Raw genomic sequence first — 20,232 nt, 5'->3', positions numbered from 1 at the left:
AAGTAAAAATCTCCACAGCCTACCCTCGATGTCTGAGCCCCCAAAACACCATGTGCAAACATGTGGACAATCTAAAATGTGGAATTTTACACAGTGAGAAGAGTTGCATGCTCCAAACAGGATATTTAGATATATTAGGATATTTATTAACCATGCAGGGTGTTCCAAGCTCAGTTTATTTATCTTTGTAAAGTGCTTCCAGATCTTTGCGTGGAAGGCACTAGAGAAATGAAAGGCGTATTATTATTATTATTGTTATTATTGTTGTTGTTGTTGTTATTATTATTATTACAGCATCTAACTACTGACAGGCAACCACAGCTGCATGCTCAATTCAAGCCACTTAAATTTAGGGGCTGAGTTTTACAACATTGACTTTTAATACTTTTTGCCATTGACTCTGTGTGCTGAAATGTATGTTCACCTGCCCTACTGAAGTATCATTATTCACCAGAAATATGCAGATGGGGGGCTTTGAAAGAAAGAAAGAAAGAAAGAAAGAAAGAAAGAAAGAAAGAAAGAAAGAAGGAAAGAAAGAAAGAAAGAAAGAAAGAAAGAAAGAAAGAAAGAAAGAAAGAAAGAAAGAAAGAAAGAGAGAAAGAAAGAAAGAAGGGAAGGAAATGTGGCATAAATATTAAGTATTCACATTTATATGGTAGAACTCAACTGCCATTTAAGAAGGGCTTCAAAGCAACCGACTGCATGAGCTGTTAGTTGCTTCTGTGTCATTAGGAAAGAAAATGCATTGATTAAAATAAAGACAAGGAATCTCATAGACAAAGGATAACATTTACGGTGTTCAAGGGTCTGGCACAAGCTACAAAAAGCCCAGGAAACGGAAAGCTGAGCTTCACAGTCAAGCTTTTTAATCAGTGTGGTTGTGCATAGCCACTGCAGCATGTACGTTATGTAATATCACACTTCACCCTCCCACACGCACCTAGAGACAACAGGCATCTTCTAAAGGTCTTGGCATTATTCAGAGGAAAGACTCCCAGCAATACCTCTGCGTGGTGTTTAACCTTATCTTTACTTATGTTTCACCATTTTTTTTCCCACTCCTTTTCCCCTTTTTCCTTCCTGTAATACATCAACACTGTGTATATTTGTATCTCTAAAAATGGAGCAGATTTGGGGGGGAAAATCCCATTAGCTCCTTGATGTGTTTTCACGGCGGCTCTGAAGGTTCCAGTCATGGCCATTTTGTGCATTTTGTAACATTGTCCTCGTGTGTTGTTATTGTCATTAGTATTTCTTGGAATAGAGTGGAAACGTTACATTCTGAATACACCAGCTAATTTTTAAATGGTACCTAGACTATCCTATCTTTAGATTTTAAAATAGGTAATAATTAACCAGAGGTTTTAAAGCTCTGCAGAAAAGCCAAACAGGCCTGTGAAACCCCAGGATCTAAAAACAAAGAAGGTGAGTCGGTTTTCCAATGCCATAAGTGTTTGAAGACATCCTTATACTTACTTTGTTTTTGGAAAACAGAAAGAGCTCAACCACATTTCATTCTGGTATAAGGTAGCCCTGAAGTTAACTGTTTTTTTCCAAAAAAGGAAAAAAAAAAAAAAGGATGTCGCTGGCTGCTAATTAGATGTATTTTAACTGCAAAGTCATTTTAGCAGCTAATATTGTTATTATGTGCTTCAGTGTGAATCCTTAGTGAAGCTATTAAACTGTGAGAGCCTGAACTTATCAGACATTTTGTAATGTGGCTGGATTTTTGTATCCTTCTTCAGAAACCTGAGGGGGGGGGAGGACCTTTCTCTCTCTGGCACAGAAAGCACATTTCTTACCGGCTGATTACCAGGGTGGGCAGTTGAGACCTTCTTGCATCCTCCTTTTGCACTTTACCCCTCCTCCCCCCCTCCTTTTTTTTTTTTTTTTTTTTTCATGGCTATAACACTTCTGCTTTGTGTTGCGCTCCCTCGCTTCTCTCCCAGACAGCGGTCAAGCCCTGCCATGCACTCTGTAGTTGAGCAAAGGGATTTAATGGCAGGGACTGGCTCAGTTATTTCAGGATACTTTTGCCTCCCTCTGGTCACATACAACAAGTTGGCAGTTCGCAGGAGCTAGTAGGCTCTCAGCATCAGGCAGGCTCCCGCTTTTGAAAAGCCATAGCCCACAGCAGAGAGTGGACTTAGCCATCATTTTCTTATCAGTTTCTCACCCAGGACTCTTACTTTGTAATTGCTGGGTTGGGTTTCTCAGGGTTTGGATTTTCTCCCCCGGTCTTATTGCATTGGTTGCTTTTATTCTCCCTTGCACTTTAAAACAAAGCGACTGATACAATATCCAAACAGATGAAAAAGAACGGGATTTTTTTTCCCCTTTATTTGCTCAGATTTGAATTGGGTTATCTGCCTATCTTGTTTATGAAATTTTGTGCTGTCTTTTCTGCACAGACTGTGACTCCCAAATCTTCCACAGCTCCATTTCCATATTCCTGCGTGCTTGTTCTTTGTTAATCACTTGGCAAGCGCTTATTTGAATATTAAAAATTTCTTTAATCATCAAAGGCAGGAGCACAGCTTCATGAATATTCATATTTTTTTCCTCCTCAGACTGGATTCTAGTTCATTACCCTGCAGTAAAGCCAAACAGTCATCAATCGCGCTCATTACAGCCGCTGGCGTTTTGATTGGCTGCCTGCTGCTGGTAGCCCGCGTCCCCCCATCCTCCCGCTCTCCTCCATGAGCTGTCGTGTACCTGCCAACAACAACAAAAAAATATCAACAATGCAAGAATAAATTTCTCCGGTTGAAAAACAACTTTGCAAACTTGTCAAACAGTCCTCGTCGCTTTTTTTTTTTTTTTTTTCCATTTTACACCAAAAATTAAAAAAAAAAAAATAGAAGGGAGAAACTTGAGCTTTAGAGATGAATATTTGTCAAGAGAGTTGACGTAAGTTTCATTTGCATAATGACTTTGTACTTCTGCATTAATAAAATTTGCATATGAAGCCATGTTAATTACTCCTGATCATGCTTTTTGCATTCATGCATAGTAATTTTCTCCGACTTGTGAGAATTAATGTCTTGGCATGGGGGGAGGAAGGGGGGGAGTTGGGGTACTGTCAAATTTCTGTGCCAGTGCCCCTCACTCACACTATTTCTCCTTCTTGCTCACCACGTCGCTGTTCTTGATCTATGACTCATTTATGCATTATCATTCGAAATTCTTGGGAGAAAGAAATGTATCAATTCAAAGGGAATCCTTGTCTGCCAAAAAAAATAATAAAAAAAAATCATAAAACCAAAAATCCCCAAGCAAAATATAACAAGAAATCCCTTCTTTGCCCTGCTTCTTCTCTCCCCAGTGCAGCCTTTCCATTTTCAGCTTGAGAAAAGTTTTAGTTTTAGCAGAGCATCATGAACCAGTGTGGGGGAACTGCTCCAAAACCGCTGTGTGTGCAGGGGGACAAGGTACGGGCTGGTGTGCAGGTGTGTCTGGCCATGAACTGGGCTCTGTGCATGAGTGTGTGTAACAGCCTGCCTGCATATATCGCAGAGTCCTTCTGCCCTTACTGGGGGATGCTGCATGTCTGCCCCTTGCAGGGTGGGCATTCGTTGCTCTCCTAGTTGCTGTTGGAAACGTTTCTGCCTCTGTCTCACTAACGTGTGTGTATGTGCATAGGTGTGTGTGTGTGCACGTGTGCTGTGCACATTTGGTTCCTTCAGTCCTGTTGGTGCCTGTGTGAAAAGACACGGTAGAAAGATATAACACCATGGGGGAATGGTTCGTGTGAGATGGTATAATACAGATGAGACAACTTGTTTGAGAAAAAGCTTGGAAAAAATCTGTTGGAAAGATTAGTGAATAGATCTGTCTTTCACTTCTGGATGTGTCTGTTTAAGGCTGCTACAATGGTACATGTAAAACCCATCTCAGAACATCTGCAATACTCTCCCTGAACACGATGGGCACAGGGAAGGGATGAGGCTGCAGCCTGCGCTCTGAATTTGTAGCTGTTCACTGTTTGAACAGATGTTTTTCTTTTTATTAAGAGAGAGTTTTTTAATAATGGAACTGAGCTTTAGTCTTTAACCAGCCATTGATTGATTTTCCATCACCAGACAGGCACAGAGAGACACACAAAAACTTGGTTCGTGCCCTGTTAAGTGGCTTACACGTCTGCGTGTGCACCTGCCTGTCTGCCCGTGCAGACACACGCAGTCACCCTCCCAGCAAGTACACAGCACCCCGAGGGATGCACCAGCCATACAGCTACACATGGCTGCATTTGCACACAACATGAGGTATAAAACAAGATCTCTTAAATTAAGATCAGGTCCTCAGTCGGAGATGGGACGTTGTGAATGTTGCTTGTAGCCCCATCTTTGTGCTTTGCCCGGGCACTTTTCTGCAGATGTGCCAGAAGAGCGTGATGTTTTACATATACCATGTCATATGGCCAGTCATGCCTAGGCTCAGGGAGAGGGACAACAAAAGGATGCAATTTATGCCTTGATTGTGGCTTTTGTCACGTTCATCTAGGTTCTTATGCTCATTTCCATCTTCTGGGGTCATGTCCAATTTACCTTATTTTCTTCTTTGCAAGTTTAAAAATAGCAGAGAGCAAAAAAAAAAAAAATACTTTTAGCAGTGTCTGGGAGTCAACACAACCTGGGAGCTACTGACATGTGCAGGCAGTGAGTATGTGCTGAGCCATAAGGACAAAATCCTCCTTTCCTATCAGCAATGCAGATCTTTTATTTGCACTGTGACAGTCCCTGTGCATGTACCACACTCATGCTATGTGCAAAACTCCCCCTCGCATCCGTGCAGAATGAATGCAGAATATGTAATTGAGATCTGCAGTGCAGGTGGATGATTTCATGGTGCTGGCCCAAGAGGAGACTCAAACCTTGCACATCATGGCAGTGTGCATGGAGAGACAGAGAGCTGCATGCATGCACACATTCACCCCAAATTGATCTGTTTTTCCAGATCAGTCTGTAAGATTGCACTGCTGTCCTTGCTGTCTGCTTTCCCTTCTTGCAGGTTGTCATTGTGCCTTGTGTGACATGCAGGTGCTTGCGGGAGTGTTTGCTTTTTTAAATGAATGTGCAACGTGGTGCAGTCAATCTGTCATAGGATTACAGAGACTCGCTCCCTTCCCTCACCTGGTGCTGCATGGGTTGAGTAGAAAACTCCTGCACCATCTTAGGATGGCAGCTATCTGTCTGTCTACTCATAGCTGGGTATGTTTTTATTGGTTTGCTCAGTCTGTGTATGTCCATTACCTGCAGCAGTTAAGCTGAGGAAGCGCACAACCCTCATCTTCATGTTCAGCTTTAAATAGGGAGGCTATCTGGGGAAAAATACCGTAGAAGAGGAGCTAGAGAGGTAAAACATGGGCATATTCTTAGCAAACACAAGCTGAGCATTGCAGAGTTCCACTGTTACTCTTTCTATAGCTATAAAGAAGTGTTGCATACCTAACGGTGGAGTGCTCCTTTTCTCCACGCCTTTCCTCCAGGGCAGTGGATACAATTTTCCTCTTCATGATTTGCCAATCAATCTGGTTCTAGAGGACCGTCCTGTTATCCGTGACAAAGAAGCAAACCCTGAAGTAGTAGCAAGGAAAATAAAGAATTGCCTGGTTTGCAATGGCTTGTAGGGGCAGACTCAGCCTTCTGGTCTGACAGCACCAGTTTTATCATTTCAGGGAGAGGTAGTGGGTCTCCTTAAAGATCTGCCAGAGTTTTTCTTTGTCCATTCTTCTTCTCCCTCCTACTTATTTCCTAGATTGGCACATTTTAAATTTCCTGATATATAAATGAAAGGACAAAAAAAAGCCTTCTGAGTGACATCTTCTTTTCCATCCCTTCACTGGAAACCAGATCATATAATCCTTCCCATACAGTTAGTAGGCACCTTGTTAAAGTGGATGGCTGGTTTGCCCCCACTAGCTCTCTTGGAAGGTTCTTACAGGATCCCTTTCCCCCGGGGGTTAGAAACCTCTTGTTTGAAACTTTAATTTCCTTTCAAAACTAGAGGAAACGTACTGGATGAGAGCAGGGAGGGCCACTCTTTACCCTCTTGGTGACCTCTTAGCATTTTCTTATACAGCTCAGAGATATGCAGATTGTATCAAATTAATTGCTAACAGACAGGTGGGACCCACCAACACTAGGGGAGGGGCTGTCACTTTCAGGGTAGGGTTGCGGGCTAGGACCCATGCACCTCCACATTAAAACAACATGCAGTTGTGATTGTTGGTGGACTTGGTGGGCTTCATGTGCTTCTCTGTATGACAGGCTGCTTCCAAACCCTATTGAGGGCTGTAATATGGCATCATGACTTGGGAGGGACTCAGTGAAAGCAAGACCTGGGTCTTCTGTCATGGCAGGGCCGGAGACATGTTTAGGTGCCATCTGAGATGCAGCTGTGGTCCAACTCTAAACCAGATTTCAAGCTCACGGCTTTCCCAGCAAGGATAAGTGCCCAGGCAGCTCAACCTTGTCTTGTCCAGCCTAGTTGTTTTTATTACATCAAGAATATAAGATACAACTGTTAAGTAATTGGAGGGAATTTGTGTTAAGTTTTGTTCCATGAAAAAGGTTGTTATTCATGTGTATTACAGAACATACAGAAATCAGTGTCTGACATCCATTTCCATGTGCCTAGCATACATTTCTACCCCTAATGCAACATCAGTACAGTCTAGATAGTAGTTATCATTACCTGCCTGTGTAGTATTTCCAGGGAGATCAAAACAGTTGCAAAAGCCAGGCAACTGAGCCCCGAAAATAAAAAATTCTTCCTTGCTCCATGCGCCACAGAGATGGCTTCTATTTAAAACCAGTCCTCACAAAAGAGCACAAATTTTATCCTTGATGCTTGAAGCTCAAGTATTTACACAGGGAATTTAGACTCTTCACTTGTGGTTTTGGCAAAAGCTTCACACAAATGTTTTGCTCTGGTGGTCTCTTAGCCATTTAAGATAAACGACAAAATCAAATGCAGTCCTTGCAGACTGGAGCGCTGGATGCTGTGCCAAGGATGAAGTATCCCCGTTTGCCTCACATGTGTAGCTGTCAGATCAACACGTAGGCCTGGTTTCTGAACCAGGATCCTCGAGGTGGACAGCCTCCCTTCGAAACATTGCTCTTCTAGGGTCGAAGGGAGCATGGGTGAACATATTTCTCCTTGCTGCCATGGTGTTTGCACATGTATGCAAGGCGTGCATGTGTGCACAGACAGAATCACCACCCTTAGAAAAAAGAAGAGAGCATTTGCCAGAAGATACCCCACAATTAGCACACGTATTTCCTGATCTAAACAAAGGGGGAAACTGTGGTTTCTGACCTACCACTGTGCGGTAGCTGTTGGCAAATGCCAGCTTTTTAATGGCGACCAGTCTACCGCATATCTTCATTTAGAAACTGCCCTTGATTAGTAGCTCCCCTTTATGTAATAATTAAGCGGAGAGGGCAGTTTTAAATAAACGGGGTGGGATGCAGAGCGGTGCTGTTCTTGCAACTTCCCCCTGAACTCTTCTGATTTTGCACCAGCCAGAAATGTGGCTCTTACCTGATTCTGCGTGTGCATGTCTGTTTGTGCCTGTCTGTATTTGTGCAGGTGTATATCGATATGTAAGGCTTGTGTTTGAGTTCTCAAAACCATGGAGCTCCGTCTGGACTAGTGCCAGAAGGAGTGCGCGTTTCCAGTGGAGCAGGAGAGAAGTCTAAAGGCAGCTTTGAAATGGCAGGTGATTCCTAGAGGGGTTAAAAATAAATAATACAGCTGGAGGTTACAATATCATTTTTTCAGCTACCAGGAAAAAAAAAGGTTGCTCCATTCTTCGCAGGCTCGACAGGGAAGCGGACTGCATAATGGGGGCATGCAAAATGCACAACTGGCTGTGGCTCAGGCGGGCGGGCAGCACAGTGGCCCGTGAATGCCTCATTCTGGGAGCTCAGCTCCTGGCACCCCTCCGAAGCCATTTGAGCTCCAAGTCACTGCACTTTGTCTGCGCTGGTGTGTCAAGCCCGCTTCAGCAGCGGCTCGGCAGAGAGCCTGCCCGGTTTTGTGTCAGCTAAATGCATTAACACAGCCGTAAAACAATAATCCCCCTTTTGATTCGGTCCCTGAGCAAGTGCTGGTGGCGACGCTTGCCGCCTCTGGCTCTCCTCTGCACCAGGACCAGCCGTGCCCCCGCTTTGCCCCTCTCTGTGCCCCCAGCCGGGCTCGCAGGGCCCCCAGGTCCCTTCTTGCTCTTCCCCAGCCCAAAGCGAGCCCCAAGGGCTCCTTCCCCAGGGAGCAGTGCAGAGCAAGTGCGTAGTGCATTAGGCAGCCAGCCCCCGCCTCACCCGTTCCCTCTGATGATGCCTCCTCTGTCCCTTCAAACTTAGGTCCGACTGACAGTTTTTTCTATTGTTTTTTCTCCAGGGCCGTCCAGGCCTGCAAACCTGCCGGGGGCTCCCATAGCTGCCTCCTCCCACCCTCACACATCCGTCATCACGTCACCTCTCCGCGCACTGGCCTCTCTCCCGCCCTGCCTTAGCCTGCCCTGCTGTGGTGCACGTGCAGTCTCAGTTGGCGGGACTCAGACTGAGATTCAGACTGAGACGTCAGGCACATTTGGATGTCATTGTCAGTTGTCAGGTAATAGAAACATTTTTTTTTTGTTGCTATCTGAAGGTCAGTAGTGCTGCCAAGTGATGTCATCTTTGCTGTGGGAGAGCTGCCTTTGCTGGGTTATGTGGGGAAGGCAGTGAAAATGTCCCAAACACCCCCTGCCCTCCCTCCTGCCCCTCTCCCCGTGCTGGCAGAGGATGGGGAGCGGGAAGGGGTGTGTGGCTCCCTCCTCCCTCCATCCTTCCCCTCCTGCCTGCCCACCTTCAGATGTCACCAGCGGCCGCTGCCGGGCCGTTTGTGCCACGTTGTGAACAAATGTCTGAGACTCCTCGCAGAATGTGATACCCTGGTATCAAGATTTCATCTCTCTGGGCTGTTTATTTTAAGCTTAATTGGATAACATTTAACATCTGAGGTCTCCCCCTTCCCCCCCCCACACCTTTTTTTTTTCCCTAATCATTCGTATTAAAGGCTTTTCTCTGAGCCCATATGCACGCAGGATGTATGTGCTCCATGCAGTTTTCTCCCTTGCTTTGAGAAAATGCTCCTTGGTAACTTGCCACACATCTCTCCCCTCTCCCCCAGCAGCTTTTTTTTTTCCCTTTATTCCTTTTGGATGCCTGACTTTTGTCACTGCGAGGAGGGGAAAGTGATGTGGAAATGAGGGTGCGCTGAGCTAGCCCAAGAGGACACGGCCATACGGTTGCCAGACCCCATCCTTTCAGACCCAGCAATCTCTTTGAAATCAGTGGGTGTTTCTGAGTGTGGCTCAGTTGCAAGATTGGGCCTGTGGTGAACTGCAGGCTGGAGAGGTGAAAATGGGGGGGTGGGTGGGGGGCTTAAAAGAAAATACAGCTGTGGTGAAATCCGCATGCACTTATGGTGGAGTCCAGCTGTGGTGGGCCAGATCCTGCAGCCCTCATTCACGCTAATGCGTGTGGAGCTTTAATAGGGAGCTCCCAGAATGGTGCTGGATAAGTAATGTGTGAGGACATTAGAGACAGCAAGGACTGTGATGAGTAAATCCTTTGGCCTATGGCTCCTTCTGCCCCCCTAAAGTAGCAAAAGTTAGCTCTGGTCAACTTTTTTCTTTACATTAACAGTGGTACTGCAGCAGCGTGCTCTATCTCACGAGAAGGTCCCTGCACGTCTCAATTTGTGGACCCCAGGTGAAGCTCGTGGTGCTCGAGGAAGGCTCCCAAGCCTCCCATCTGGGCTCAGCCTGTGCCCAGCTGCTTGTGCTGGGCATGCAGCAATGCGTGACGTCCCTGGACCTGGTGTGATTTCTCATCCATGCTACCATATGCAGCATGGTGGGATGCTATTCTCATTGAGCTCTGCTTTTCTGACATTATCAGGCTGACTAGCTGGCCTCAAATGGTGTGGAGATGGGCTTCTGAGTGGTGAATGCTGAATGAGAAAGTCATATAGGTGCCCCGCTTCCCCCCTTTCCCAGCTGGTCAAGCAAACTAGAACTGATCTCCTTTTTCCTGCTCTCTTTACCAACACAGGATGCACATAGGTGCCTTTGGTAGGCAGGTAGCTGTAAGAGCAAACTGGATGCCCTGGTTCCCCATTGCTCCTGATGCCAACAGCCGGTGGGGAGGGAAGGAAGCAAAACTAAAAAGGAAGGAAGGAATGACTGATTAAAGGAGGTGGGAGAGCGATGCTTTGGTGTGTTACATACTTTCATTTCTCGCTTTAGAGTTGTGCAGGGCCAGTTTTCAGAGTGGTGTGTTTGCTGGGAGAAGGATGCCAGCTCTGCGGAGAGAGAGACCTGTTATCATGGCTTCCTGTAATTACTGCTGCAGTCTGTGGCACTTAGAGAATAGGTTATATCAAAGTGCATGATACATGTTTATGACAGTAGTTGGTCAAGCTCTGCTTGAAAGAAGCATTTTCTTCCCTTGAAAAAGAGATTATATCTGTTTAACCCTTTCTTAGCTCCCTTAGTAAATGAGCCTGGACATGCTTTAAACCCTGTAGCAGGAGTCGCAGGATCTTTCTTGCACTCAAAATGTTTTTGTGGAAATGAAAGAAAAGTGAGTTCTTTGTGTTGACTAATAATCTAGTGATGATCCCTGCATTGTGCCCTCTTTTTTAATATAGCCATTTACAATAGTCACTTGCTACAGCTTTAGAGATCTGCTTGTCTCTCTGACTTGATTAGCCTTTTATTCTGTCAGCTCCGTTCTTGCTTCTGAGGAATTGTTTCCTTCTTTGAACAAAAGCCATCAACAGTTCCCGCCTCTTCTCCTCCTTCATCATTTCTTACCTTTCCTGTTTTTCAGCATTCATTTAATGCAGGACCTGGAGTTTTTCAATGCAGTTCTCAAGCAGGCTGCGACCCTGAAGGCTGGAAGTTGCAGGTACTCCCAGACCTCTGTGAGGCACTACCAGATCAGGCCCAGCAGTTTTGTGCTGGGGATCCCAACCTGCTGGGTTTGGGGTCTGAACGTGGAAGAGTTGTGTTTGTAAATCTCGGACCTAGATAGGAGCGATTGCCTAGACAGCTGAGTAGCATTTAGCTGTGCAGATGGGAAGCCCTCTGCCTCGTCCAGAGCAGTTTGTGATTTGTAGGAAACGTGCTGCTGATAACAGCTTCGATCACAGCAAACGATGCTGGGAAGTCCGCTTGGTTTCCAGCACCTCTCCTGACAGTGCAGTCCCTCCTGTCTTTGTTCCTTTCTTTGTGTTCAAGGCACCACAGGGTGAGGAATGTGCAGGTGAAGGTCTATGTTTTTTCTACGTGATTTTTTAAATTGTCTGCCACTGGAAAAGTCTCTCTCCCTGTCTCTTTATTTATTTATTTATTTTTGCCTCAGAGGCTTCTGTCTGCTGAATTGGGTTCTCCTGTTTAAATGTTTTTAGTGCCTATTTAATTAGAAGTTGGAATAGAGTCATGAAATTCACAGGGTTGTGTAGCTTGGATCTAAAATATAAATGGGCAAAGCATTCATTTTGCTTTACCCCTTGCCAGATTAGGGTGCTTTTCTGAGTCTGCTTTTTATTTCATTTCAATGAATTGCAACTGCTTAGAGTAACTGTAAAATGCACACAGGTTTTTCTGCATAACAGAGACATGCAAATGATTGTTGAGAGACGTAATTATGTAAAGAAAAGTATATGCCTGTATGCATACACACATACACTACAATGTTTTTTGTGGGGCTATTTTTTCACAATACATCTTCATAAGGCTCTTTTTATGATGCTGATTTATTAATACTGTACATTAAGTCTTAAATTGTCAAAGCTGCCTAAGAGATTTGGATGCCCATTTCCCATTAAAGTTAACGAGAAACGAGCTTTGAAAATCTCAGCACAGAAGTGCATGGCACTTTACAATGTGCTCTCCAAAGAGAAAAGTCCCTGCCCTGAAGATCCTACCGTGTAAAAGCCCCAGGAAAGGAACTCTGATCGGTGTAAGACAAAGTGGATTGCAGTGCCACAGACAATAATTTATCCTTTCTGCCTGCGTTCAGATACAAACCTGATCCAGAGTCTTTGGACCTGGGCCCATGAGCGAGGGTTTTATATATCTCTGTAAAGATAATTAAATCTTCCCAGTACACATACATTCAGCCAACCAGCGAAACTGCTTGCTTCCCACATGTAGGCTGATGGAAGGAGGTGGAAAGCAATTATGATACTTAGTTGCATATATAAAAACAGCAAGCGGGAATGGACAGCAGTGATTAATGGACAGGGCTGTGAAGCTGAAGGGCTAAAACAGGGGAAGGCATGGGGCCATAGCTCAGAAGAGTGGAACAAGCTCCTTTTAATTCAAGGAATCAGCTGTGTTAGTCATTAGGACATTCTGAAAATCACACGGTCATCTTGTAAAGTTAATATCAATTTACTTGGCTGCTGAAATTCTACTTACTGCATCATTTCTGTTTTCTTAGCAAAGGTTAAGGTGGCAATAAAGATAAAAGAAGTACCTGTGAGTAAATAATAGGTTTTAAAAGAATGTTTTTTCCTTCTTCAAGTACATCACAGTATTCATTTTGTGCTGGTTTTATAACTGGAATCAACCAATAAGAAGAGCTAGATTAGACCACCCTGCTGTAAAAAGCTTGCTGCAATTAATACAGGCTGTCTAGAAAGCAGTATTATTTCAAAAACTTTTATGTTAATGATATGGTATGTGCTCGGCACATTTCTTACTAGAACAAGAAGCAAGCTTTTGTTCACTCCAGACTGGGTTTTATTAACACAGGAGGATCAATGGAAAACAAAACAGTAATCAGAGCAGAGAATGCAAACTCATCCAGCAAAAACCTCCCAACTCATCAAGTCCCAGGACGATGGCTGATACATTACTCCTAATTTTTTTTTTGCTGAGTGGAATCTAAAAAATATATATAAAAAAAATAATCCAGCAAAACTCAATTTCTGATCAGCTTATGGTGTTTTTTTGAGAGGAGAAAGACATATTTTGGGTATATGGTTCAGAGGGCAGACAAAGACTGAAGGCAGCTTCCCTGACACCCTTTAAAAATGTATTTTTTCATTTTCTTCCACAAAGAAAAGGTTTGCTTAAAGTACCTGGCTAATATTCAGGAGAGGTGCCCTATTAGTCATGGTTACATGTATTTATTTATTTTAGGGAAATATTTAGTGTGTGCTATAGTAGAATTGACATTGTGCACAGTACTTACAGAGTGCAGGGCTGTGTGAGAGATGTATGTGCTAAAAACAGATATGCATCAGTTTGTATGTATGCATTTATCTTTTCATCTATCTATCAATCTCTGTGTTCATCCATCTATCCAAGTATTAAAATCATATGTGACCTGTCTGTCTGCGCAGCTCTCTTTCTCACCAGATATTAAACTCAGATCTAAACTCAAAAGAGATGTAGCTAATTGCAAACTTATATATTTTGACTGGATGGTGTGTTTGCCAAGAGGTAACGATGGTATCTTAACAGAGCAAAGAGGCAGCTAAAATTAGGGTGCTGCATGGGGCAGCAGCACTGGCAATTTACGTGTGGCTGATGCTTTGTTCTAGACAGGCGCCCTATCACTCTAACTTTGTAAGTCCTAATTACCTAAAGTTAAGAACCAGCAGGGGCAATAGAGATATTTAAAGGTGCTTTAAAGTGGATGCCTGCAATTTCCAGACATCCAAGGAAAATGAAAAGCTCTTAATTGCAATATTAACGGGTGGAACCGAATCTTGTAGTCTCAAGACAAAAGGGTGCAAGAAACATTGCCTGCAGTAAAGACAATGGGTCCAACATTTAGAGAGTTAACTCGATCGCATACCACTATGCTGAGCCCAAGAGTCTGAACTCTTCAAACGCTCCAAATGGAGAGCTAAATCAAAGAATCCTGTTTCAAATCCATCCAAGATGTTGCTGTTTTTCTCCTCTGACAGGAGAAGCATTTGGAAGTGCAGTTTCTTTCTTTTTTTATAGCTGTCTTAAAAAGGAGTTTGGATGTTTAGCACAGCTGGTGCTCATTACATTATGCACTATCAATAAAATAGCATGTGTAATTAATTTTTAATGCAGTGCTGTATGCAGCGCTTTAAAGCAGTTACTGTATGGGGAGAGCCGACACCGGTCACTGACATCAGAAATATTGAAATAGAGGGCTAGATTTTGCATTTTTAAAGGGTGTATGCACGAACTGGGGGAAGGGTAATTTCCAGCCAGCAGTTCTTTGGCCACAATCAAATTTTAAAAATACAGGAACAAGATGGATGAAGGTGCTCTTATAATTTACTTATTGATATGGATGAATTTATTTCCTTTTAGAGTTTGCTGAGGGATGACTGGGTTAGGACTAGGTGACTTTGTTGTCTAGGTAAGCACCAGGGAACTGCGCAGCAACTGATCCATCTTTGTTACAGCTCAAATGTGCTTCATTGGTATCAGGTGGGAGGTGAGGTGAAAGGTGAGGTTGGGAGAAAGCAAAGGATGGACATTTCTGGTCTCTCTCTCTCACTGAGCAGTTATTTTTACAGGGCTCCTTTCTTGTGCTTTGTCATTCACATCAGTAATAACACCCCGTTTTTCCTCTTGATTCATGTAATATTTGAGAGTATCAGTACTTTACAAGGGAGAGAGTAGTTTGGTTACAAAGAGGCACTGCTGATGGCAGGTTGCCTGCTACTCTGACAGAAGACCCAAACAAATCAGAGTCTTCTCTTTTCTTGGCACTTGTGCAGTACTTTCCAGAAAACACCAGCATAAATAAAGACTACTCTAATGGGGCACAGTAGGCAAGGCTCAGGACCCCCATGGCTATCAACAGCCAATACATCCAGAAACACCTCAGCTGTCTAAAGGAAGAACAGACCTGGCTTTGAAGTTGTGGTACGATGCATCTTTGTACTCAGCAAATGGCGAGGAATCGCTTTTGTGTTAGGTGGGTGGTTTGCTGGATAGGACCAGCCTCTCCCTGCTGCCACCTCTTTTCCACCCTTTTCAGGGAGTTGTCTGTGTGTCTCTTGGTGAGCACTTCTGAAGAAGATAAGAAATCAAATGCAGGAAGAGAAGGAAGGAAGCAATCACCTACAAAGCGACAAAATTAGGGGTAGTGTTTGTCAGGTGCCTTGCCTTTTGGTTGGGCAAGCTTTCTAAGAGATTTTTTGTTTCATACACATGTATGAGGCATAAATGTTTGCAATTATTCTTTCTTTTCCTCAGTAAATTGCCATTTACTTGTACATAGCATATGCTAAACAGTTCACTTGTACAGCCTCACCTGGCATATTCAGGATGGAGTCTTCTTCTGCCCATTCTGCAGTAGATTTTTGTCATCACTTCTCCTCTCTTTCTGTCAGATACATGCGGATGTGTTTGTGTATTTGTCTGTGCCAGGAAGTGAACTGGGCTGTTCTGTTTGTGTGCACAGAGATGGAACTCTTGTGAACAAATATAATGCTTTGTGTCAACAAAAGTAGGGCAAGCAGTAGTGTATGGTGTAGGTAGCTGTGATGAGGACTGCTCTTCAGTTCACAAGCCAGAGTAGGAAAGGTAGAAGCAAGAGTGGGCCATTACACATTTTGCAGTGAAATGGCTATATTTTATGTTATTTATTTATTTATTTATTTTTATAGAGGGACTGGATCATGTATTTCTGGTGTGGTTCAGGTTTAGGGCAGAGAATGGTTCTGCAAAGAAGTTAGTCCTGTCCCTCCAGAGCTGCCTCATTTAGACGACCTGGGTCCTTTTTTCCTTTTCTGAATGCTTCATAAAAATAGACGAAAGGAAGAGTTCTGTTCTCAGATGGGACTCTTTATGTTCAGAGAGGGATTTGAGTCAAAGAAGCCATGCTGGTGCATCTCGTGTGCACCCCACTGGACTCCTCTGTGCTGTGTGTTGGTCCTCCTTTCTGCTGAGCAGTAAACAGCTGAGCAACTGTTGGCAACATACGTTTTTCTGCTGTTTGCTTTCTTTTGGACAGGGTTTTTCCAAGCATTTTTGTAGCATGTACAGGAATCTGGTAGGCTAAAGCATAACATGTGCCTTTGCTATCTTTTTTTTTCCCTCTTGTTTTTTTCTTAATCAATCCATTTGCATGGGTGCCTATTGTAGCTAATGCAACCTGCTGTAGCACAAGCTGAGGAAACCAGGTTCAATGAGTCAGAAAAACATGCACTTGGAAGGAAGCAGGCAAAAATCCCACATAGTGAGGGCTTACATTTTTTATGAATTCAGCTGTAAGAGTCAGAGGTCCTGGGACTTATAGAATGAGGTTAATGCAGGCACTAAGCAAGGCAGTGGGGAGAAGCAGGCACTGGAATCATGCCATGAAACAATGCTTTTTAAATTATTGTGTGTGCTAATAATGTAAGGACTGCCGGTTAGAGGGAGGCCAGTTTGTACAGCATACCTGCAGCCATTATGCTTGTTTAAATGTCACTTGGCTATTTGGAGCCAATTGTCCATGCATTGTGATCAGTTCATCCCCTGGAAATGGGAGGAGAGCACCCCATCTTCTTCGTGTGTCAGACTGTCTTCTTACATCTCCTGTATTGACCTAGATTATTTCACGTGAGGCCCTGATCTAAAACTGATCTTTACATCTCCTCCTTGGCTGCGTGACGAACATGATGCTTCCAGGGCACACTGTAGCGAGCCAGGGGTCCACTGAGGGATGGGCTAGGGACTGCTGTGGCATGTGGGATGCTTAGCTGAGCATCTTTCCAGGAGGCATTTTCTGAGGTCAGTGTCGTTGTACCTTTACGCCAGCAGTGAATCTGGGCTACGAAATTCAGGAAACTACAGAGAATTGAGTGAGAATCAGAGCATTTTTGGGAAACAAGTACCATTTAAAAGTGATCGTGGGATTAAGGTGAAAAAACAAAAATTAATGGAATGTAGATAGACCTCAGCATGGCAGTAAAGCCCTTTGCCTGTGGGGGAAGTATTTTTTCCATTTTGGATCTTCTGAAGGAAATTTGGGGTATTCTCTCCTCTGGTTGAACAGGGAGAGAGTAAATTCACTTATTATGGTAGAGGCAGGTTTAAAATGCAAAGGCTGTCCAGAAATCAGGTCTGAGTGTTTACGGATTGATTAATCTAAATCCTTTATAAAAATGTGTGAACTGTTGATTAAACTGGGAATAGGATCATTGTGGTTTTGCCTACGGTCAGGACAAGATTAGTGAGTAACTTTACCTTTCTGCCGAACCTTATAAAATATAATAAAAAAAAGTTAAGTCCTTTCCCTATTTTTTTTTTTTGTTTGTTTCTCCTCAAACTGATTGTAGAAGTCAATATAGAGTCTTCAAAACTCTCTAGCTTATTGAAGCCAAACCCTGCTGTAATCAGTAGATACATCAAATAGTTGTGAAATAATCCCAAGAAATGGCTGTGAACTCCCCCCAGTTTTCTTCATACTTTCTCTGCGAGTTTTCCAGAAGGAGCAGCGTGAAAGCTACAGTGGTGCTTGCCCCTGCTTCCACCACCACTGTCAAAGTTCATTAGCGCACTCGAGTGCACTCATAAATGTCTGAGCTCTTCCAGTGTTTGGAGGCTTCCAGCCAGCAAACCTTCCGACCTGCTCTCCCTGTTTTGAAGAAAAACTCAATGGTCAGGGTTTGAGGTGGGCACTTGAGGTTTAATTTAAATTCTTTGGCCCGATAACACCCAGATCCATAAGGGAGCGTAAGGGTGTGTGGGAGACACTGCCATCACTGCCTTAAATAATTTGGTCCTTGCCCTTTCCTGTTAAGTTTGCCAGGCTACGCCTTGTGATTTTAAGATGGGATTTCTTAAATTTATTTTATTGTATAAAGGTAAAACTGGGCAAATACCGGCATTCCGTCCTCATTTTCTCTTCCTTTGCAGATGTCTTTGCTCCCTAGGGCCAGTGGGGCTGCCAGGAGGGGTTGCCTAGGGGCTGGCAGTGCCCCGGGCTAGCTCTGCTCCTCTCCTGGCAGCATGCAGCATTCGGCTCCCTCCCAGCAAGTCCCAGTGAGTCACCAGCCCGCTGGCTGGGCTATCTGATGGGAACAGAGACCGGGCTGCTCTGCCCACGGCCGCCCCAGCCACAGAGCTTCTCCTTGGCTGCACCTTTCCCTTCCCCTGCTCTGTCCCAACCTTTTGTGCCTCTTTCCTTCGTAACACAGCTTTTGAGCCTTGCTGTCAGGTAGGTCCTTCATTCACCGCTGCCTCTGCCATTGGGCCCTGCAGTAATAATGACAGCATTTTTTTTTTAAATTTCCTTTTAAAAATCAAGTCCAAAGTTTTTTTTTTTTTTTTTTTTTTTTTTTTTTTTTTCTTTTTAATGGAAACGACTGCTGAAAGTAAACACAGCTTGCAACATGCAGACTTATTGGGCCAGCATGAATTTCCTTAATAAGCTGGGGCATGCGTGTGTGCGCGTGTGTGTGTTTTCCCCCCTTAAACCATGGAATAAGTGTGCTGTCACTTTAAATCCTAACTCAAACTTTACTGGCGATTTTACAGAGCCTGGTTTCATTTATAGTGGAGCCAGACTTGCTGTGTGAGAGCCGTCCGCATGCTGGAATTAGTCTTAAGCTCGCTTCTGTGGCGTTGCCAAATTCCATGTTTGTGTTTTATTTAGAATTCTTTTCACGGCCAGTCGAATCTGTTCAGGCACACATAGGCAGTGTTGCGCCCCATGGAGAAAATAAGCAAGTTTGCGTTTTCTTTGGCATAGGCCATGGCCACAAAAGACTGCGGTCTAAAAAAACATTTTTTAAAAGCTATTTTAACCCATAACAGATGTATAAAGTAGGCACACGCATGCCAGCTTCCTTAGTTTTAATTAAAAAATAATTACGGCTTTAATGGGATGCTAGTGACAAATTTGGATGAATGGTGGGTGACATTATCTCAAGGCTTGCTTCAACTTATAAATTAGTGCATTTCTCTTGGCCAGTGGTACAGATGAAATTAAAAGAAGGAACAGATTAATATTTCTTAAAGTTACATTGAACCAAATGAAAAACCAAATCAAATCTAAGAACAAGGCCCTTTCCTCCCTCGCTTACTCGGATTCCTGTTTGCATGAGATCACAGAACATGGAAGAAAGGTTATTTTCCCTGGCTGATAAATGATCTGGCCGATGATAAAGCAGGCTCACTTTTGCAAGGTACCTGTCCCTCCCGTAATTTCACATTGGTAGCCACATCTCCAAACTATTGTGATTAATGTCAGCAGGCGCTTCTATTTATAACCACGTCTAACTAGCTAACATAGTACCTCCGAGCCAGGAAATCTTAAATATAAAACCATACGTACATGATGTATGTTGCAATGGTTCTCCCTAAATACCTCAGCTAGCTGGCTGCCTTTTGGACTGCGGTGCTGTGATTCTTCACATCTTTAGGCTATTTTCAATTTGGGGCTTTTAAGGCTCACCAGAACTGGGCTGGATGCACAGGTATGCGCAGGTAACAACAGTTTATATTTATGAAGAAGTAAACAAAGGGGCAATAAACACGTAACGAGCTAACCCCAGATGGTATCTCTGCTGTTATTGCAGTCAGGTGTATGCAGAGCAGGGAAGGGAGAGGGAAGGATTAGCCTGGGAGGCTGTGGTATCTGGAGTTGTTCGTTCCACCACTGTGTGTGCCAGGGGCTGGCTTTTTGGAGGTAGGCAGTTGATGGGCTTTGTGATCTATTGCACAGACAGACGAGGATCATTGTGCATGTGGAAGGCCAAGCCCTGCTTGCCATTCAAACATATTCCTTCACAAAACTTCTCATCTGCTTAACATTTAGCCTCCATTATAACAGACCCTAAAGTGCTGTTGATACATGTAATCTAGATGGTGAGAGCTTTTCTCCACTTAGTTGCTGTGACAAACATAGTACATTGCCTCCTCATTAAAAAACAAAAGCATTTTCTCCATGTGGAAGGAAAGACAAAGAAAGCAAGCATCATATCTTTGGTGTGTAGCTGCACACCTTCCGCTAGACTCGTCCACATTCATCTTGAAGTCTACAGATGCTTTGCTACGAATTCCCATGTGAATGTGGCAGTGTCCCCCATCTTGCTTGCTGAAAGCTGTCTGCCATGTTAAGCCAGGGAAACCCAGCACGGGGAAGCTGCTTTGCTTGGTACAAGCTAGTCTGAAGAATTTTGCTCATCATCAGGTCCCCTGAGTGTGCAGGATGTCCATTGCCTGAAGCTGAACCACACTGGACT

At 43.9% G+C, this 20,232-nt stretch overlaps 1 protein-coding gene across 5 annotated transcripts in view; it reads left to right on the top strand.

Annotated features, from left to right (window-relative positions):
* The window catches only part of BCL11B (BCL11 transcription factor B), a 95,972-nt gene that overhangs the window by 33,824 nt on the left and 41,916 nt on the right, over positions 1 to 20,232 (top strand). For 3 of the 5 annotated variants that reach the window (XM_084519642.1, XM_084519641.1, XM_084519643.1), the window contains exon 3: positions 8,404 to 8,619. The exons of the other annotated variants lie outside the window; for them this stretch is intronic. In XM_084519642.1, the coding sequence (XP_084375768.1) occupies positions 8,404 to 8,619 (216 nt within the window). The remainder of the gene's footprint in view (positions 1 to 8,403; positions 8,620 to 20,232) is intronic. 5 annotated transcript variants of the gene reach the window in all.

This window comes from Aythya ferina (genome assembly GCF_964211825.1).
Source record: "Aythya ferina genome assembly, chromosome: 5".
NCBI classification, from domain to species: Eukaryota; Metazoa; Chordata; class Aves; order Anseriformes; family Anatidae; genus Aythya; species Aythya ferina.
The sequence above is the reverse complement of the archived record's forward strand: the minus strand, read 5'-3'. Positions and strand labels throughout refer to the sequence as shown.